This window comes from Solanum dulcamara, chromosome 3 (genome assembly GCF_947179165.1).
Source record: "Solanum dulcamara chromosome 3, daSolDulc1.2, whole genome shotgun sequence".
Lineage (NCBI taxonomy): Eukaryota > Viridiplantae > Streptophyta > Magnoliopsida > Solanales > Solanaceae > Solanum > Solanum dulcamara.
The window spans coordinates 75,318,002-75,340,253 of NC_077239.1; the positions used below are offsets into that span (position 1 = coordinate 75,318,002).

The window sequence follows — 22,252 nt, forward strand, 5'->3', positions numbered from 1 at the left end:
CCCCCCCCCCAACCAACCAACCAAAAAAATACAGAAAATGTAATAGTACACAATTGCCATCAGCTACATATGCTAAGTTTGCATCAATGGTCACAATGAAACTGTGAGTACAGTATACAAATTGGATCTATTTTTGCCTTCAAATAACAACTAATATAGGCTTAAAAATACACTTGTCCAACAAAATCAGTTTTAACACCCATAGTCCTTACGTTAAGCGTGCGTTTAAAGCAAAAAAGCAAGTCAAAGAAAAAGATGTAAGCCGTTGAGTGTCTGTTGCACCGGACTTCCTATGGCTTCATATCTTGCATAGTCTATAGCTCTATGCTTATCTCCTTGGAGAAATCTTATACTCCATATAGCCAAACTTCATAATGTGTACCCCATTTCGCTTTCTTTTTGCATGTCCATCCTTTTTTCCACTCGAAGGCAGCGTTTGAGCTACATTGCAGCAGGTGCACGTACACCATTCCTTTTCAGCTCAAACTATACATATAATTATTTATTTATGTTCAGTCTGACACATATTATATTAGCTGAGTGCAATATTATTTGCCTCACTGATTTCAACTCTTGAATCCCCCTATACCAGAAGGAAGAATGCCTTTAAGCACAAAGTACCAGATTAGCGCTAGTAGTACTCCCAAAAGCACTCTCCTTCCCCTAGTGATTGCAGCTATATCATCCAGGTACATGAGCTTTGTTCGGTAGCTATCAATAACATTCACTGTTGAATCATCTTTGCCATCATAGCTCTGTTGGCAACTTGTTATGGTGACATCATTCTGTGTGCTTTTCAAATTGCAGTTTTCTACACTACATAGTTCATCTTCTTCAATTTTGGTTCCTTCTTCCACTTCTTTCACAATCTCCTCTTTATGTTCCAACAGAAGTTCCTGGTTTGAGTCAGCTGGCCACAATTTGTCACTGTTAGATTGCATAGAGGAGTTTCTTGCTTCTTCCAAGATGTCATCTTCAACTTCCTGTGCAGCATCTTCTTTGTCTATGTTGTCGTCGTAGTCATCATCTTCTTCTTCTTCTTCATTAACAAAAACAATGTCTTCAACTTCATTTTCCTTCAAAACATTTCCTTGACAATCGGATTCAAAACTTTGTTTCTCAACCAACTGCTCTGTTTCTAGGCTCTGCTCTCCATTAGCTGCAGGATCCATCACTTCAGCAGAATGCTGATCATCTACTGAAGCATCCAAATTTTGCACGTCGATGCTGTAAGTTCTGCAGGGGATGTATTCTGATGTTGCCTCCACATAGCAGGACTTTACTTGATCATTCTGCTTGGCACACTCTTCTTCATCACTGAGTTGCATTCGTTCGTCAAATAACTTTGCAATTTGATCAATCTGAGTTTCTGCATCAGCGCATTGTTCTTCAATATACATACACTGAAAATGGTCTTTATCCTCATCTTCATCAGCTGCCTTCATTAATTCAAAGGCAGAGTTCAGTGGTTCATGCTCATTAGAAGTACTGGTTTCTTGATCACCCTTGGCTTGTTTTTCTTGTTCTTGAATTAAACCCTCCTCAAGATTATCCGTCTCGATCACACCAGTATGTTGCAGCTCATTTGATTCTCCTTTATCATTATGTACCAAGAATTCCCTTTTATTATCCATTTGCAAAGCAGTATTGCTGAATATTGTCGTTTGAGCTTGATCCACATGCGATAGTACCTCAATCTTCTCATTTCCTTGGATTACCTCGATTCTTACTCGAGAAACCTCATCCAGTTCCTGATCAGGATCAGGGAGCAATGAAATCTTGGTCTCCGATAACTCTAATTCTTCCTGCAATCCTTCGAAAGATGGAGACTTTCCTTCTTCTTTTGGATAATCAGAGACTATAGCATTGAGGATGTCCCTTTTTTCATCAAGCTTAGGCTTCCCATCCTAGACCAAATTACTAGCATTATTAGATTTCCCTACCTAGTACTTCAAGTTGTCATGCATTTTCTCAATTCTTGAACCATGTTAAAATGCTCTTTTCTCTTTTGGAGAAGCAACAAATGAAACAGTAAATACCTGAATCAAGCATGGAGTGGAGAGCAAGATGGTAGAATCACTGTCACATAACTTGTCAGTCTCATTGCTGAAATTTAAAATCAATTGGACATTCCATTAGTTGGAAATGAAGAAACACACCTTCAATCTCTCACAATCAGTGACAGTTTTCTTACGAGCAGGACATAATGGAAGCAAAAGACTTTAAGTACTATATAAGCTTATACCAAATTACTTGAAATTAAGTTTTAATTAGTTGTTGTTATTACACTTTCATTAGTATAAGTTTATGAAAAGTTTCGAGGCAAAAAAAGTACTTATGATTTCTTCCTATCTGCGTAAACATCCGTAAATAAAATTAACTGGTATCTACATTATGTGAGATATCAAAAATGGAATAATTGAGATACGCACAAGCTAATCCAAATACCACTGTCATCAAAATTAATTTTTCGGGAGTTTGGGCAGAGCTAGAGAGAAAGCTACGAGTCAAAACTTTGTATTTGTGTTAAAAAAATTCCTAGGAATAATCGAAGTAAATCCAAGCTGATTCAAACATCACCATCGTTATAAAAATAGCTTTTTCGGGTGTTTTTTAATCTAATTAAAAACTTGTATGCAGTAGTGGAGCTAAAATAGTTTAAACTCTGTATTCATATATTAAAAAATCACTTAATTTATATAAATAACTTAAAATTCATCAACTCAGAAACTTGAAATTCTGAATTCGGCTTCTGATTGTATTTTACTAACCTGGAAGGTTGCTGTTGTTGAGGTAGAAGAAAATGAAACCCTTTATTACTTGATTCATTTTCAATTTTCTCATTCCCCTTTTTCTTTGTAATATTCTTATTTGTGGATTTCTTGAGCTTTCTTGAAACCAAGAATGCAGAGCCCATAGCAGCAGCTGTTATTAATGCTCCACCCAACAAAATGACACAACCAATGCCACTGACATTTTTGGCTGAGCTAATTTTCATCATGAGCTTTTGATTCTCTAATTTTTGTTTTTTTTTCTTGGATTTGGAGTACTCCATAATTATAATTTATCTCACACAACTTTTGTTGCTTGCTCCAAACTTCTTGGGGATGAAAATTAAAGGAGAATGGGTTGTTAGGTGAGTTTCTCAAAAAGCGTGCATTTTTTCTTATTGGGATTATCAACGCTACGACAGGGCTGTTTTTGTTTTTTTAGTTTTCTACTCGATGTTCTCGATCCGTATTAGAGTTTTGATTAAATTAGAATCGTATGTTGTAAAATTTATTTGAAAGTTATATTCTCGAACATGATTTTTTTCATATCCATAGCTAAAATCAATGTTGATTAAGATAGCGCTGTTTGTATGATTTGGAAATGAGATTTTACTACTGCTGATTTTGTGCTGAAATATTTGGTGTACTTTTTAAGTGATATTTTAGTTATTTTATTTTACTTCTAATAAATGATTTTTTAAGATAATTAAGAAAACATTAAATAATGCTTTTCTAATTATTATTTTTATTTAAATAAAAAGTTTTACATGATGAAAAAAATTACTAAAGAATATTTTACATAACCAAGAAATTAATATTTATTAAGGGTAATTTAGTAAAAATATTTTTTATTTTTCTAGAAATGAATAATTTTTTAAAGTGTGTGTCTAAGTTAAATATATCACTTATTTAGAAAAGAACGGAGTATTGAAATTAACTTTAGCTCATTACAACAAAAAACTACTTAATTTTATCTTGAATTAATAAAATAACAAATTATTTGAGGAATAAGTACGATAAGTATTTTGAAACGGAGGAAATATCTAGAACACTTACTTTCCTTTCAAGTCTAGAACATAAACATATATACTTCGTTTGTCTTACCTCTTAAATTATCTGCCATATGTTTCTTTACGCACTTCTTTAAAAAGTATTAATAGGAGAAGTTTTTGATTATTTTATTTTTATTTATGTCTTGAGATATAATCTCTCTTCATTAAATAAATATTTATTAAAAGATAATGATCAAAAAACACACCTGAAGTGTTATATTTTCGCAAATTTCCTACCTAAACTATTAGATATTCACTTTTCCATCTAAATTATCACCAACTATTTATCAAACACACCTCGAAGCTAACTATGATCAAATATTTGAATACATATCTATACATTTGCCAAAAGGCACATGACACTTAAATTTCCAATAACATTTCGTCCACATGAGTCATGTCATATGTAACAACTATACGTAAAAAAAAATTAATTAATGCCATATGTAACAACCATTATCTCTTTTATTAATATTTATGTCTCATCTCCCATAATTGAGGTGTTTGTAGTTTTCAACAATAATTATTAATAAAAATAATAAAATAATAATAAATAAATTTATCGTGAACTTCTAAAATAACAAATAATTTAAAATAACTATTTTTAATAATTGCAATAGATAATTAAGATGGAGGGAGTAAGAACTACAAGATACTTATTTTCCTTTTAGTTTAGTATCTATAAAGGAAATAACGTAACTCCCTTAGCTCTCTACATATACTGATATGATCTTTTATTTTGATTCGATGCAAGAAAAAATGCAATGAATAATACAATGAGTTCATCAACATCCCCCTCTCTCCGGTTAGTACTGTTGGATCAAAATAACACGACGTCATAAGGAAATAAGCAATTACAAATCATGAATGAAGATAAATCAGACAATATGAAAAACAAATACTAAAAGATACATAATTTTTAATATGATTTGATCAAATGACCTACATATGAAAAAACAAATACTAAAGGATACATTATTTTTAATATTTTTCATCTACATTAATATAAATATTTACTTTGTTTTTAGTTTATAAATATTCTAAAATATTTACTTTCCTTTTAAATTTAGGATCTACAATGATTGCAAAGAAAAAATACTGTACTTTTAGTTTAGTAAAGATTTTATACCAATATTATTCCAATGGCGGCTAAATATTACAATTTCCTCCATTTCATTTTTTTTTCTTATTTTGACGTGGAGTTTAAAAAAACTAAACAAAACTTTTGAATTTTGTGATTTTAAATTAAAGATGTGTTAAATATATTAAAATATCATTTAATTTTATGATTTAAAATATGTCATATATAAAGTTGAAATTAAAAATTAATAAAAAGAATTTTTTTTAAAAACAAACTAAAAAAAGAGTAGGACAAAAAATGAAACTGAGAAAGTACTTAATAGATAAGCAATTCAAAAATTGTTCATGCCACCTAATTTTTACCAAATAATATGGTGCTTTTCTACCCACTTTGTAGCCAAGCCAACAACCAAACCAGTAGGCACTGGCCCAATGGCCATAACGTTTTGGTTGGTCTATTTCATCAAATTTGGTCCATCCATCTTGTACATGGTCCCTAAATCAGAAGTTGTGTTTTTTTTTTTCTTATCTCAAATAAACAATAACACAAAGAATTATTTTTAAAATTTAGAAGATCAAGTCCTTCAATCAAGTAATTGTCATGGATAAAGGTTAGTGTTCCATTTTCATTCTTTTAGGGTCGTTTGAGGTGATGGATAAGAGAGTTTAATTTCAGGATAATTTTTAAGTGTCCTTAAATCTCTTGTTTGGTTGCAAAGGATGTGATAACTTATCCCAAGATTAGCAATTAGTATTGGGATAAGTTATCCATCAGGAAGGGTGGATTAGTAATCTCGGGATAATTTATCATGGGATAAAACATGTAAAATAACAAAAATGTCCCTTAAACTCTCATTTATACACCATTTTTTATATTCATATACATTAACATAATTTTTAACAACATTTATAGTAACATTCACAACCTTAATTAATCATTATTTTTATGATAATATATTTTTCTATTAAACAATTATATTTTATAACTACAATTTCTATTTATTAATATATTATAAGTTGAATTTATTTGTCTAATTCTTATATTTATTTATATTTTGTTTTCTTTTAAAATGTTCACTTCATTACTAAATTATACATTTTTAATTAAATAGTTTATTACTCACTTAAAAATTATATTTTATATATCAATTAAAATGTAGATAATTTTAATAATAAAATTTATTTTACTTTAATAAACTTAAAATGAAAGTTTTATTTTTAAGCTAAATAAGATGGACGTTTTATTTTTAAGCTAAAATAATATGAAAGTTTTATTTTTAAGTTAAATAAGATGAAAATTTTATTTTAAAGCTAAATAAGATGTAAGTTTTATTTTTAAGTTAATAAGATGAAAGTTTAATTTTAAAAACACACGGTACAATCATGAAAATGCATACACAAAAATATCTAAGTTAAATAAGATGAAAAATTTATTTTAAAGAATAAATAATTAAATCTTGCAAAGAAAATTTAAGAAAAATAAACTAAATAAGGTGTAGGATATTTTTGTAAACAAACAACTTATTCTTATAAATTATGCAATGAAGATAATTTTGAATATAACAAACCAAACAAGCAACAAAAACTACTTTCAGTATAACCACTCCCAGCATAACTTATAACAATATAACTAATTTTATTATGAGCCCGTTTGGATGGGTTTTAAGCTGGTCAAAACCAACTTAAAGCCCTTTTTTAGCTTTTGGACGTATTTGCCTAATACTAACTTTAAGCCATAAAATTCTTAAAGTCAGTCAAAAATGAAAAGTTAGGATTCCTAACTTTTTTTTCTAAGTGCTTAAAGTCATTTTCTTTGACCATGAAAATTACTTTTATATCCCTTATATTTTAACTAAATTTCCAAACTATCTTTTTTATTCTTTTAATCCTAAAATTCACATCATTTTTCTCATTTAAGTACTTTTATCCAAACACTCAACTGCTTATTTATAAAAATAACTTTCAACACTTCAAAATTCTAAAATCACTTCATACATAAAAATTACTTTTTTAAGCCCATATAAACGGCCACTATATCCAAACCAAAAGGCCCCTTATAGTGATATCCTAGATGGATTATATAAAGTTTGATAACAAGTGGTGTCTTTTAAGACCGAACTACTTAAATAAACATATATACATATCATACACATTACTATTATCTACATTTTTAAATAATTACTTAATATTTCATTATTTAAGAATTTACTATTATAATTAAATTGAGATACACTACACCATAAAAAATAGTGTAGAATAATAAATAATATGATACTTTATCCCATAAATTAATTTTTAGAGAATTCGTTGAGGAATTCAAAGGAGAGAAAAATATCGTCAGTAAACTTAGAAGATATTTCCTTGGAGAACCTCATATTTACCAAATCTAGTTCATTGAGGTATAATAAGGGTGGAAATAATTTAAGAATGGTTGAGGACAACTTAAAGTCTCTACAGGTCTGACACCTTCTGAAAAAATTACTTTCATCTTTAATATAATCAGGAGGAAGAGCATTTCCTGGATCTATTGTAATTAGAAGCAAATGGACACAAAATAATAGAATAAATTAAGATGTATTCTTTTCTTCCTCTCCCATGTATTCTTAAAGCAGCAGTCATGGCCTGCAGAATAACTCAAGGCAAACAATAAGGTCCCACCAAAATTTTCGTTTGTTAACGTCATGGCCGAAAAAACGCCCCCTTTCTGATTTTGTGGAGTAAGAATTTAGTCCATCAATGTCATGGCTAGCAGAACGTCCCCTCGCTAGTTTGGTGGAATTTTTGTCGGAGCCGCCAATGGCTAGAGAGAAGAGAGACGAAGGGGAGAGGAAGAGAGATGGTGGTCAAAATATACACATGTATCTGATTAAGAGTTCATGTATCTAATAAAGTGTACATGTATCTGAGTTAAGATTATATGTATCTATAAAAAAAGTTTTCTGGTGCTTGAAAAAAAAAAAGGAAAAAATTTGAAAATTTTGAATTTTTATCATTGAACTAGACTAAATTTTCATGTATCTATCAATTATGCACATGTATCTCAGTACAAGATTTTATGAATATGGCTTCAGTTGAGCTATATCTTGCAAGTTTGGTGATAATTGACAAATACATGAAGACTTACTTTAGATTCGATGATAAATTTTTTAAAATTTCAAATTTCTTCCAATTTCTTCGAGCATTAATATTATTTTTCATGGATACATATAATCTTAACTCAGATACATGTACGCCTTATTACATATATGGATTCTGAATCAAATATATGTGTGTATTTGTCAAATGAATCTTTTTACCACCGTTTTTCCTCTTTTCCCCTACGTCTCTTGCCTCTCTGGCCAGAGATAGCCGACTCCGACGAAAACTCCACCAAATCAGTGAGGGGGTGTGCTGCCAGCCATGACGTTGACGGACTGAAATTTTACTCTACTAAATCAGTAAGAGGGTGTTTTGTCGGGCATGGCGTTGATGGATTGAAACTTTGATGGACCTTGTTGATTGGGCTATTATGCCGGTCATGATTTTTGTTGTTGTAAGAATACGTGGGAGGGAACTGATTAAGAGAGAGTGAGATGATTTGGAGTGATTTAGTAAATTAGGGAGATGAACATGGAATTGATGAGTGAGAATAAGTTGATTTGGACTAAAAGTGTGATTCATGAGATATATTACTTTGTGATTTATTAGTCTAGGTTATTTTTAGGAAGTGGCGTATATCCATGTATCTCAACTTAATTATGATAAAAAAAATTTAAATAATGGGATGGTAAATAATTATTTAAAAGTATAAGTAGGATTAATATATATGGTATAGATGTATGTCTATTTAGATAGTTCACCCAACTTTTTACCACACTTGTTTCATGAACAAAACTTCAAGTTGAACTAGTTTTGTCCATGATCATGGTTAAATCTTTTGACTATTAACCATGTAGGTTTATTCATAGGAGAATCAGAGATCAAAAGTTCAAAATCACTCATTTTCAAAAAAATTAAATGTAATAGAAGCAAAATACACATTTAACAGCCGGTTGAAAAGAATTCCATTTTCTAGCCAAATATTCAAAAAATATATACTAATTTGACACTTAAAAATATATAATTTATGTATAGTGTAAAAAGTATATCTTTATTGGCTATTATTTTAATGTGGGGCTATTTATGTCACTTCTAATTGTAGCATGCCCGCTTAGGATTTGAAAAAATTACGCGGAGAAGCAAATGTATACTAGTTAATTAGTTAACATAGTTATAGTTTGAATTAATTATGGCTCACGGCAAACATGTAGTTGTAATTAGAGTTTGAGTTTTTGTATAATTCGCGTGATTTATACAAACATTGTGCGCGAATCGAATTGTATAGCGAAATATACAAACACTACAAATTGTATAGCGACTTATACAAATGTTGTGCATGAATTGTATAGTGAAATATACAAACGTTATACAAAAAATGCAAATTGTATAATAAATTATACAAACGTATACAAATATTGCGCGAATTATATCAAAACTACTATAACTATAACTACGAATTATAATTAGCAAATTATAGTTATAGAGCATAATTAAGATATTTTCTAGTGGGCTATATGCGAAAATTCCCCCGGGATTTCATCATAGCCCACGAGCATGCTAACCGTAACAGGCCCATAAGTTGACGATTGTTGTTCCTTTGCCAATATTCTCATCAAATCATAAGTTCTCAAGATAGGCTATTTGATCAAGTTTCTGGACGATCAAATGTTGTTGTTTAAAAAATAAGTGTTTATTTTTTAAAAAAATTGAGGTTTTTGATCAAGTTTTTGAAAAAAACAAACAAGTATTTATGTGGAGGAGTAGAAACTGTTTTTTCAGAAGCTAAAAATATGTTTTTTGCCCAAAAATACTTTTTTTTGAAAAGTATTTATTTTTTAAAAAAAGAATACACTTGGAAGCGGCTTCTTACCTAAAAACATTTTTGAAATAAACACTTTTTAGAATAAGTTGATTTTAGAAGTTTGAACCAAACATTTATCTTTTTATTCTTGACAAATTCTATAAAGATTCTGTCGGAATAAATTTCTTTGGAATAAAATTTTAATAATAAAAAACGATGTAAAAAACATTATAAGTCACAATAATTGACAATTCAAAATATTTTAAAGACAAAAAATTACAGTCAAAGAAAGATTTGTTTGAATATTGAATTCGAAAGGTGATACATAGATTAATACGGAAGTAGTACTTACATGAAGTAATAGTAATAGTCAAATCTAGAATTTCAAAACATCACTATTAAGACTAATTAAATTAAATAAACCCCTAATAATTTTTTTTTTTAGAATTATATCAAATCAACTTAAGTCAAATAAAATAAAACAGAAAAATTACACTAATAATATTAAAAATTCACCATATTATCTGTGTATATACTTTAAATCCATATAATAATAAGTTGAAATGATCATTAAATAAGTTAGTGGTCCACCAAATCATTAATCGTGCAACCCTCTAATACTATAACATGACTACGTGCACGTCACCCAAAGTGAGACAATTTTTTTCCTCTATATATTAAGCATTGAGAAACAAAGCCCAAATTATCAATTAGTCAAAATCACATACAATAATGGCTTCAAGCAAAAATCTACCAGTATTTTGCATTCTATTGTCCCTTGTAGCAGCAGCTACTATTGCTTCTGCAAATAGCAATTATGAAAATGGTTATTATGGCTATGGCAATAATGCCCCCAAAACATATAAGAAGAATGTGCCTACAAAAGGATTAGTCCCTGAAGCAAATATTATTGCTGTTCAAGGAATGATTTTTTGCAAATCTGGTTCTAAATACATCCCACTTAAGGGTAAGTGATTAGTCACATATTGTTGTTCCTTATATATTGGTAGAGCAATGAAATGTTTTTGAACTCATCCCCTAGAAGGAAAATAAAAAAATTCTCATATTTTGCTAATTCTTTTTTTTTCCTTTCAATGTAACAAAAATAGTTTTTCGCAGCAATAAATATGCACATTAACAAAGAGTATTAAAGCTTTTACCGGCAATAGTTAATTGCTATTGGATCCAATGTCATTGTAGGCTTTAGGAACATTTACAAAGAATGTTAATTGTCTTTAAAAAAAACTTATTTAGCGGCAATTAAACTATTACCGTTAATTAATTACCGCTAAAGATCATTTTTGGCGTAGGGAGAGTTCTGAAAGTCTTGTTTAGGGTGAGAATTTGTGAGAACAAAATATTACTCTATCGCATGTGTGAACAAACCTCTTTTTTTAAAATCTCTCGATATTTTATACTCTTTTTTATATAGTAGATTGCTCATCTCCATCTGTAGATATAGGTCGATTGATCAAATCATGTTAAATTATTTTGTCATTTGATATATTTATAATAATTTGTTGTCTATTTTATTGTCTTTCGAGATTTGTTTTGTTAGCTTCCGTATTACGTAAACCTTATTAATTTTATCATAACACTTTCTTTAACCTAACACAATTGTTGCATCTTGTGGCCTTAAAGAGAAAATAGTATAATGTACCAAAATATTTTTTCATGATCTTATCATAGTCTTAGACATGTCACGTAGGATATTGAAATTATAGAGTTTTTGAATTAGGAAAAGAACATTCCTATAAATTGAAACAGATCAAGGAATAGTAATATTCCAGAATATATATAACACATATCATGTTACACCGAATTACATTATACTATCAATGTATATAACTTAAATTCTTTCGTGCTTACGCTGCAGGAGCGGTAGCAAGGATAACATGCCTAGGCACGGAGAAAAACGGTTATGAAACAGCTCCATTCTCCTTCTCAAGTTATCAATCGGACGCAAAGGGTTATTACTATGCAGTATTTTCAGTAAAGGAATATGATGAATCTTGCACAATAACACAATGCAAAGCCTTCTTAGAAAGCTCTTCACTTGAAGAATGTGATGTCCCAACTGATGAAAATAAAGGGAAAACAGGAGCTCTTCTTACTTCTTATAGATTACTCAATGAATATGCAAACAAGAAAACATTATTGTATTCTGTTGCCCCTTTTGTTTACACTTCTAATGATGATGACTACACTAAATCCAATTACAAACGTGAAGGGGGTTATTAAATCAATTTATTTTTTTTAACGTTAATAATTTATCATCCATGAGATTTGACGTTTTGTTTTTTTTGGTTGTAATTTTTTTTTTTTGATGATTTATTTGTTTGCAAGAAATTAACTGGGAGCAGCATTAATTTGCAGTTTGTGTTTTGATGATGAGCCAATCCTTTTGTCTCTGTATTTCTTTCTTTTATGTGTTACTGGCTTTTTACTTTTCAAATTTTGACTTGGCACACCTATTAACGAAATAATAATTAGTATACTGAGTTCACTATTTTACTTCTATTAATTGATAGAAAAATTAAATTAGACAATATTTGATAAATAAATAGAAACAGAATGAGTATATTATTACTAAAGAAGTCACGCCACAAATTTGAATTACTGACTATATGTTGTCTAACAGAAAAATGACAAAACTTTCAATTTACTAATACAAAAGTCACAAATCCAACCTTACTCTAATTTTAATCCTTTTTATTTTATTTTTAAACAAATTTATACAGACCAATTAAAAGAGGACAAACCAAACACAATTTTTCAACACACTGATAAATAGTAAGTAGTAATAACTATTACTCCATAAAATTTCATTTCTTCTTGTCAAACAAACTGTAACTGTTTGTGGAAGAGACATCTTAGGAAGAAGATTGTAAATATTCCTCTCTAGTTGATTATAAAAAATTGTAAAAAGGTCATGTTTTCACATCTTTATATTTCAATAAAAAATAAAATAATTAACCGCTTTTACTTTCACCAAGAACAAATTTGTAAGCACAAGTAGCGCAAAATGTGGGAGCATTTATATTGAGTTTAAGTTCTGTATTGGCGCTATATAATATTAAATTCTTTTTTTTGCTTTATTAAACCGAACAAGAAAATGTTAAATTCTACAAACTTTCCCCTCATTTAGTTCAATTTAATTCCTAGTTTACAAATAACGGAAAAAAATTAATAAGTCAACACCAATAGTTAGTTGAACCTTTATTTTTTATTTAGAGTATAATGCATAAATATGCCCTATAACTAGACCTTATTTTATATTTATGCCCTTCAATTTTGGGTGTGAACAAGTAAACATTTAAACTTGTATAAAATTGAACAAGTAGACACACATGTCCTACGTGGCACAATACACGTAGGACGCCACATAGGACACAAAATTGCCGTGTAGGATGAATGTGTCCGTTTGTTCAAGTTTTAGATAATTGAAGTGTCTACTTGTACACTAGTAAAGTTAGACGTCATAGTTGTCAGCTGAAGCCAAATTAAGGGTCATATTTATGTATTAATTTATACACCAACAATATAAAAGAACTTTTACAATATCACATCACTTTAAAATGACTATTAAGTAATTATTAATAATAAGCAAAATTAAAACTTATAAATTAAGCACATAATATGCTAATATATAAGTTAATTAATCTTTTATTTAAGTTGAAGCTTGTCACTAAAATTCTCTACTAAGTTGGTATGACTTGTTGGTTAGAAGTTGTCAAATTAAACCTATTACCATTAATTATTGTAGTTGATTCAATTAAACATGAGTAGACACATAAATCACTATAAGTATTAGGGGACAAATCATAAACATAACAAGAAAGAAATTAAAAAAGAATGAGCATGTCTTCCTCTTCATCATCACAATTTCATTTAGTCCTTTGCCTCTTTCTACTTAGTTTTTTAGCAGTTAATTCAGGTCGAATTTATCCTAATTTTTTTGTTTTCATAAGAAATTATCTTCCAAATACAGTGGAAGGAAAATATTGTAATGGGGGAGATAGAGAAGATTATTGTGGCAATTTCTCGATGAAGCTTCTTCAGATGGATGAATATGTTGGGCCTAAGTTTCCTCAAGGAAATTATACCCTTACCTTTGACATTAAATATGAAAATAGATACGGTTTTTTCAAGTTGTTTGATTCGAATGACATGGAACTTGTCACATCAACAGTGACATATGTCAATGGATAATACGTCAAGAAGGAATGTGCATGGTCGTGGATGATAAGTGTCATTTCATTAAATGGAATTATACACAATCAACCAAAAATATTGCGAGTGAACAAATTGGATATATTACAAATAATCCTTAGTGAATCTATGAAATATATTGTAGCATTTTAATATCATGAAGATTTATAAAAAATATGGTACTTGATCTTTTTTTTTTCTTTATGTTCAATGAGTAATGAGAATTAAATAAATCGCATTTTGAGTAGGCATAAAGATATATGTATGATTGTTGATGTAAACCCTCTTTAAGCTAACATTTTTCAAATTATATTTTAATTTGCACTTTGTTAAAGTCTTAAATTTTCTGTTGGTTTTATTACAGGAGTCTTATTGTTCATATATTATGATATGAATATACTACATCATTTCACTGAGTTGTTGTTGTTGAATATACCACATCAATTCATTATGAAAAATTTATTTTTATACTGTGCGAAATTTGATTAATTGTTGTATTAGATAGAAGAGAAAAATCAAATTTAATTTTACTTAATAAAGATTAAGAAAAAAGAAAAAAGTTTGCGTTACACATTACTAGAAAATTCTTTTATCGCCAATCAGCACTGATAACTTGTAGAATGTTGTTTCAATTAATTGTTGTAAATGATAAATTTTAACATGAAAAATGTTGTTTTGGTGTGAGATCGGGAAAATGAACTTTAACATATAATTTTATGTTGGCCAAATATATATACAACCTGACAACCATCTGAATTTAACGTCATTTTTCATTTTAACACTCCAACTTAATTAGTCATATTTCACTTTGGCTCTCCAATCTTATTCAAAATGTTTTATCAAGTTATTTGTGCCGACATAACAAAAAACACGTTCATGAATCGTGATCACTTTTTTTTAGCAGGTGAATAAATCCTATATAAATAATTTGGGATGATAGTTTGGGATGTCCCTTTAGTTTTCCTACCGAAGGATTAGTGTGGATATATGCCACTCACAATCGGATTTGGATCGTGACAGAAATACGTTTACTCTAATTTTAAAAATTTTCAAAAAGGAACATATTATTTTAATGAATTAATTTTAAAAATAGCTTAGTTTGATGAAAAATAATCTCATAATCATTAATATGTGACTATTTGTGAAATTTACCAGTTATTTTTTCTAGATAGATACAACTCGGCGCAATCATACAAGAATGTTTTAGATTTAGATTTTAAAAAAAGTTTTTAACAAGAAGGAAAAGAAAATGTTTCACACACACCTTCATATATTGTCATTAGAGGAAGCCAGGCTGGCTAAATTCAAAGCCAGCATGCATGTATATGCATTTTGGATGACAGAAGTTCAAGTCAACCACTCAAAAACATTTACATATATCCAATAATTTAATATAATACAATATGCCAAGTCCATAGATTTTCAATAAATTAATGAAGCATGAAATTCATTATATGATAATCTAATTGGGGTCATGGATATTTGTTTAGAGTAAACTAAGTTGTAGCTGTTAAAAGTATTTAATTAATTAATTATGTATCAAATATATATATGCTTTTTCTTTGACGTACTGCTCGAATAGAAGAAATAGGAAGATGTTTGGAAAGTGAGATAATTAATGTGTGTGCGCTGGTACAGACGTGTTTGGTAAAAATGGTGACATTCTTTTCCAAGGAAATTGTTCAAGAAAATAAATCACTTTTTCACTTACTATCTTTAGGATATTTATATATTATATTTTAGATAAATATTATGAAAAATATTAAGTGGAATTTTGATCAATTTTAATAAACATTCTAGAGAAAAGGTTTTCTAAAAAATTTGACCAACAAAATATAAAAAATGGAGAAGGGTCTAAAATGTCCCTTTAACTATTCGAATTGGTACAAAACTATCCTCCATTCACCTTTCGATCCTCAAATATCCCCGATATCATGAAAATACTCTCAATGTTAACCCTTTGACTCATATTTGCTCTTATTTTTAACAGCTTCCCTAAAGTAAAATTATTAAATATTTATTTACTATATTGCATAATCTGATTGTTCCAAATTTAAACCATTCTCAAATAAATAACACAAATCACATATAATTCATATTTTGACCTGATACACTTGAAAATAATATTCAAAAAATTATTAATTTCATGATATTTTTCTATTGACTTATTTTAAATCAATACCCAATTTATTATAACCCAACTCATAACTTGGGATCCATCTAATATTCGTGTCTAAATGTCTATCTAATTAAAAAAATATTATTTTTCATTAACATAAAATTTTCTATTAATTATACAATTGTCTTGTCCATTCCCTATTTTAATTATTTTTTAAATCTCTATTCTTAATTAGGATTGAGAGTCTCAAACTTAGAATGAACCTACGTGTTCATATTCTTTTAATTTATATTATTGTCATGGTGGGGTAGGGGTGGAGATAGGAGAAAATATTATTTTTTTATTCATTTATTTGAATTTTGGGTACACATGAAAGAAAAATTGCTATTAAATTATGTTCTATTGAACTAATTATTTCTATATGAATGTCCTTATTATTTTTTCTCTTTTTTTCTCCCTTGTTTTGCCATAAGTTTTTTTTAAAAAAAAATTAAAATGATGGATAAGATCCAAGAAGAAGTTTAAGAGAGAGGAAATGAAGAGGAGGGAAAGGTGATTTTACCATGAAATTCAAAATCAGGTCAATTTTACTAGAGCTCATATATTAAGTAATTTCAAATTATTTTAATGAATTAGGGGCTAAAATACCCATAAACTATGGGATTTAGTATAATATTGCCCTCTCATCCACTTAATGAATGTGGACCGTAAGAAATAAATATATTTTTGAGTCAAAAGATTGACGCTAAGAGTATTTTGGAAGCCGAAAGATGGACGGATAATAATTTTGTACTAATTCAAATAGTTTTATAAAAAAATTGAAAAACATTCCTCAAACACACCCTTAAAGTCGGTGGTTGGACCTAATTTTCATTTTGAAGATTCGTTTGGTCAATAAGCCGCTGAATAAAATCATATCTTTATCAGTCATGTCAACATATTGCATTGGAAATATCCTTAGGTCAATTTTGACATAAGAAAATTTGATTTTAAATTTATCAATCAAATAAATATTATAGCAAACGAAGTTTTTCTCCATCTAAATTGAGAATACTAAAGTTTACGAATAAATAGTGGTTATATCAATCCATGACATTATCACCAACAAGAATTGAGATAGGATAAATATGATTCTATCAACCTTCATAAAAAAATTTATCAAATTCGAGTTTTGAATATATACAAAAAAATTCATTAAATTCTTTTTTCTCTTAGATGAATTTTATGTAAATTAAACGAACTCAATTAATTAGTAGGAAGGATATAAAATGCACTATTGCTATCACGGCATCATCCAAATTGACTGGGTTATATCGATCAAGTCAAGTCTTAACGTTTTTAAAACATCAATACTTAAAAATAAATTTTAATTGCTTTCCTTCCACTTTTGCCTATTCATATTTTGGTTTTATATATTACTTTATCCTAAGTTTCCATGTTTTTTTTAATCTTTAATTGTTGAGATTTAGCATCCAAAATTAAGGGGTTGTTTCGTAATTCGTAGACAAAGTTATGTATGTTGAGTTATAGTAGGGATTATAATGCTGATATTATTAATTCATGTTTATTAAGTGTAGATACTTCCTTCGACGAATGTTTGGTTTATTGCATTGATAATATATACGATGAAGTAATGAAGAATATGTAGTAGGTATTAAGTTGGATAAAATTTATTATACAATTTTATTCGTGATTTTCATGGAAAATATAATTAAATAATAAAAAAAAATATTTTTTTCTAACAGCTTAAACTTTTAGATGAGATGATCACACATTTCAATATGGTATTAAAGCAGGCAGAGGTCCTGAGATCAAATTTCACCGCCATCCTTACAAAAAAAATAAAAAAATCACATGCTTAACCCATGAAAAAAGAATCAAGACTTGCAAGTGAAATTGAAAATAAAAAGAAATTGTGGTATAAAGTAATCTTTTTATTACTTAAATTGAAATAAAAATTCAACCAAACGCGAGATAAATAAGTTTAAATTTTATTTTAAAATTACTTTTTTACAAAGCAATATCCTGTTGATGCTTTTATTAGATTAACTGAACATGTTATTGTTATTATAATATTTTATTTATATCATAATTAATTTTCTAATCTTGAATTTTATATCCGAATATTTATATGTAGATTATTTTGTCAACTTTGTTTTGCTTTATCCTTTGGTTATCTTAGCCCAACTTGTCCACCAAGTAAATAAAAATCAATAGTATATAGGTACGCTAAAATTTTGTCATAGAGACGATAGTCTATTTGAAAATTTTATGATTGTTCACTCAAGTGTCTTCTTGTTAGATGTTAGATATCATGTGTGACTTTTAATATACCAAATCAAATAGTCAATAAAAAAAAATTACTTTCTCCCTTCCTAAATATTTGGTTATTTTTACTTGTTATTTTAAAAATCAAGACATAATTAATTATTTATTTTCACATATACCCTTATATTAAAATTATAAATATAAAGAGCTATTAATATGGTGCAAAAGAAAGAAATATTAAATTAATAGGAGTAATAAATAAAGATACTTTAGTCAAATTACCCTCTAATTAATTTTTAAGACAAATGTTTAAAAATGAATAAAGTACTCTTAAAATATAACTAATTCTAACTTAATTAATTGAAATATAACTACTTTTATTATAATTAATCATAATATAATTTGTGTCTTCAAACCAAAACTCCTAGGTGGTACGAGGTACCAAAAAAAAGTAGTATTAGGTACTAAAAAAAAAGTAACTTCTAGAAATCTCACTCGATTATTAGAATTAATTATTTAAATACACTTTAATTTGCAATATTACGAATTTTATTAGATTTTTGTGCATTCAAATATGTGCAGGTTCATGTATCTCGGTTACATGAAATCAAAATTAAATATGGTTTATTCTAAATATACGGTATCTAAGTAAATTCCCATGTATTTGAGATACACTAACAAATTTCGCTCTCCTCCTTCCCTTTCATCTAGTTCGCCACTCTCAATGTATTTATATCCAAGATACATGTGAATTACACCGAATATATACAAATACAAGTATCTAGTGTGTATTAAATGTATTTCGCATGTATTTGAGATACATGACTATTTCGCTCGCTTACTCGCTTTCTATTTTTAATATATCTAATAGTAAAAATATATGTATTTAACTTTATATTTCGTAATATAAAATAGAAAATTCTTAATTAACTGGTTATAAGTAGGGGTGTACATGGACCGAGTTAGTTCGGATTTTTTACAAATCAAATCAAATTATTTATGTCGGGTTATTAAATCTATAAATCAAACCAACCAATAAAAATTGGGTTTTTTGATATCAATTTTTCTCGGATTTTTCGAGTTTTTTCGGATTTTTCATAGTATCTAATAAAAAACATAGATCAGTGCTTCTTAAAAAGAGTTCTAGTACAAAATATCAACATATAAAATGGAGGCAGAACATTGTTTGAAGTTTTAACTTTATAAATAACTTTATAAGATGATTTTTTTTTGTATAATATTTAGATGAGTTTTTCAAGCCAAATCTAAATATAAGAAAGAAAACAAAAATTATGAAAATTTTTTTAAAAATATTTATAAATTACATTTTAATAAATATTTTTATGTATAACATAATTTAAAAGTAATATATCTATAATCGGGTCGGTTTGGGTTCGGTTTGACTTTTTTTAGTTAAAATCAAACCAATTTTATAATGGTCGAGTTTTTTTTTCAAACATCAAACCAAGTCAAACCAAATCACTAATCGGATTTTTTTCCGATTTGATTCGATTTATCGATTTGGTGCAGTTTATCGGTTTGCCTATATAGCCCTAATTATAAGACTCTTGAATTATTATTTTTTTTTAAAAAAATGAGTAGGCACTAGGTCCTACTTGTATAGATGTGAGAAGAATTCAAAGAACCCAATGGGAAGGTATACGACACGAAAGTTCAGCACTTAGGAGTTATCACCAACTACAATCGCTACAGCCCCTCCCTCCACACTACAAATACGTCTCAGCCCTCCCCATTTCCCACCACACCAAAACCAAATTGCCTCTACATATCTCTCTTATTAGACTCTATTTTACAAATTACAAACAAAGAAACAAAACTCTTACCTTTATACATATATTCAAAATCTTTTTTCATTTCTCAATCAATCTCTTTGTTTCTTCCATTTTGATTTTAAAAAAAAAGAGTGTAATCACACTAAAATGTGTGGTGGTGCAATTCTTGCTGATATCATTCCTCCTCGTAACCGCCGTTTGTCATCCAACGACTTATGGCCAAGTTCTGATGATTTCTGGCCAGCTTTTTCGTTTTCCAAGCCACTGTACACTGAAAATGTCCTTGCCAAGACTAAACGAGCTCAACCCTCTACAGGTAATGTATCAAACATGAAGCTTATGTGTGTTTTGTTTTGTTGAGTTTGTTTTTATGCTCACTTAGGCATTTCTACAAACAGGTAATGAGCAGATCCAGAAAACGACCAAAAAGAGGCAAAGGAAGAATCTTTACAGGGGAATCCGACAGCGTCCATGGGGTAAATGGGCAGCTGAAATTCGTGACCCGAGAAAAGGGGTTAGGGTCTGGTTAGGTACTTTCAACACTGCTGAAGAAGCTGCAAGAGCTTATGACAGGGAAGCTCGTAAAATCAGGGGAAAGAAAGCTAAAGTTAATTTCCCCAATGAAGACGACCAATGCTACATTCATCCAGAGCCTCCCCGTAACATTGCTTGCGAAACCTATAATACTACTACTTACAATCACGAATCAAATAACTGTTACCCCTTCTACTCTATCGAAAACACTGAACCTGTTATGGAACTTGCAATCGCTAACAAAAATTCATCTGGGTCTGTTTTTCATGGAATTGAGGACCAAAATGGGCTGATTAAAGAAGGAGAGAAGACGGCGAAAAATTCGAATGACAGGGTCGTAGAGGAAGAGGTAAAAACAGAGGATGAAGTCCAGAAACTCTCTGATGAGCTGATGGCTTATGAATCATTGATGAAGTTCTTTGAGTTACCGTATGTTGACGGGCAATCAGTGGCGGCGACTGTGAATCCAGCGGCGGAGGCCGTCGTGGGCGGTGGATCGATGGATCTATGGAGTTTCGATGATGTCAGTCGGCCACAAGCCAATTATAATGTAGTTTGATGATTATTGTTGTTTAAATGTTGCAGCTTTTCATTTTTCGAATTAGGAGAATTTGGGTTTTTGTAATTTTTAATTTTTAATCAATTGTGTAATTTGATATGTGTTTTTTTCCTCGAGAAGAACTGTTGAAAATAATCTCTATCGGGTCTCGAAAATAGAATTAAGTTTTGCGTGCATTGTATTTTTTTCTTCCATTTATAAGATTACGCTGCTTGATATGTTGTTTTTAATATTTTTGTCTTAAAGCTTGGTTTTGTTCAGGTCTTTCTTGCGCAGACTTTACTAAAAAACTCCTGCAGAATGAAAGTTTTTTAGTTGAATTCTTGTAAAGATTTCAACCTTCCTCATTTAATTTTGGGGAAAAAAATTTAACTGTAAGTTGGTCATAAAAGGTTAGTAGGCAGTACTTTCTATAGGAAAATGACTCAAGAGAGAATCAAATTTATTTTAGTTTATTTATTGCCTTGTTATTAAGAAAAATTCTTATAATGTCTATGTCACACAGATTATTGGTAAATTTTGGTAGTAATAAACTTTGGAGGACCAGACAACGCGGAGTTGCAAAAATTTATTCAAACTGCATGTTTCCATTTTGACAATCTAAAAAGAAAGTTCTAGAACTTTGTATCTCGAATTTTCAGTTGAAACATGGTATAAGTGAAAGTAGCTTTCGTGGTGGGAGTTAATGAAATGAGTAAATTGGCTTGAACAATTATTATTTTTTCGATTAGCTTTTAAGACGTGAGTTAAATATAAAATATTATTTTATATAATATCAAAATAAAATTATTCACATGCTAAATATTAAATTAAAATTATTCACACACTAAATATTATTAAGTACTGAACAGAAAGTGAAGTGTTAAAAAACGACAAAAAATTCCATATTAATAGTCGATAAAGACATTTTTTCTCCGCTTTGGAGATGATCACCTACTTTTTGAGTCGTGGAGAACAAAACAATATTTTTCTAGAAAGAAACAAT

At 29.0% G+C, this 22,252-nt stretch overlaps 3 protein-coding genes across 3 annotated transcripts; 2 read left to right on the plus strand and 1 right to left on the minus strand.

Annotated features, from left to right (window-relative positions):
* Nucleotides 1-59: 59 nt before the first annotated feature.
* Nucleotides 60-3,206, minus strand: LOC129882967 (uncharacterized). Its single transcript, XM_055957488.1, has 3 exons — nucleotides 2,772-3,206; nucleotides 2,040-2,106; nucleotides 60-1,907 (listed from the first exon to the last, which is right to left on the minus strand). Exons 1-3 carry the CDS (start codon nucleotides 3,053-3,055, stop codon nucleotides 567-569), a joined length of 1,692 nt encoding a protein of 563 aa, XP_055813463.1. The 5' UTR covers nucleotides 3,056-3,206; the 3' UTR covers nucleotides 60-566.
* A 7,308-nt stretch (nucleotides 3,207-10,514) lies between these two features.
* LOC129882968 (protein SEED AND ROOT HAIR PROTECTIVE PROTEIN-like) lies at nucleotides 10,515-12,023 on the plus strand. Its single transcript, XM_055957489.1, has 2 exons — nucleotides 10,515-10,749; nucleotides 11,659-12,023. The coding sequence occupies exons 1-2, from the start codon at nucleotides 10,515-10,517 to the stop codon at nucleotides 12,021-12,023; spliced, it is 600 nt and encodes a 199-aa protein (XP_055813464.1).
* An 8,117-nt stretch (nucleotides 12,024-20,140) lies between these two features.
* LOC129882969 (ethylene-responsive transcription factor ERF073-like) lies at nucleotides 20,141-21,427 on the plus strand. Its single transcript, XM_055957490.1, has 2 exons — nucleotides 20,141-20,490; nucleotides 20,573-21,427. Exons 1-2 carry the CDS (start codon nucleotides 20,322-20,324, stop codon nucleotides 21,265-21,267), a joined length of 864 nt encoding a protein of 287 aa, XP_055813465.1. The 5' UTR covers nucleotides 20,141-20,321; the 3' UTR covers nucleotides 21,268-21,427.
* The last annotated feature ends 825 nt before the right edge of the window (nucleotides 21,428-22,252 follow it).

Coding starts and splice junctions, on each gene's coding strand:
- LOC129882967 (XM_055957488.1), bottom strand. CDS start 3,055: ATGGAGTACTCCAAATCCAAGAAAAAAAAACAAAAATTAGAGAATCAA. Junction 2,107..2,771: donor CAACAACAGCAACCTTCCAG/GTTAGTAAAATA, acceptor TTTAAATTTCAG/CAATGAGACTGACAAGTTAT. Junction 1,908..2,039: donor CCACTCCATGCTTGATTCAG/GTATTTACTGTT, acceptor AATTTGGTCTAG/GATGGGAAGCCTAAGCTTGA.
- LOC129882968 (XM_055957489.1), top strand. CDS start 10,515: ATGGCTTCAAGCAAAAATCTACCAGTATTTTGCATTCTATTGTCCCTT. Junction 10,750..11,658: donor TAAATACATCCCACTTAAGG/GTAAGTGATTAG, acceptor CTTACGCTGCAG/GAGCGGTAGCAAGGATAACA.
- LOC129882969 (XM_055957490.1), top strand. CDS start 20,322: ATGTGTGGTGGTGCAATTCTTGCTGATATCATTCCTCCTCGTAACCGC. Junction 20,491..20,572: donor ACGAGCTCAACCCTCTACAG/GTAATGTATCAA, acceptor TTCTACAAACAG/GTAATGAGCAGATCCAGAAA.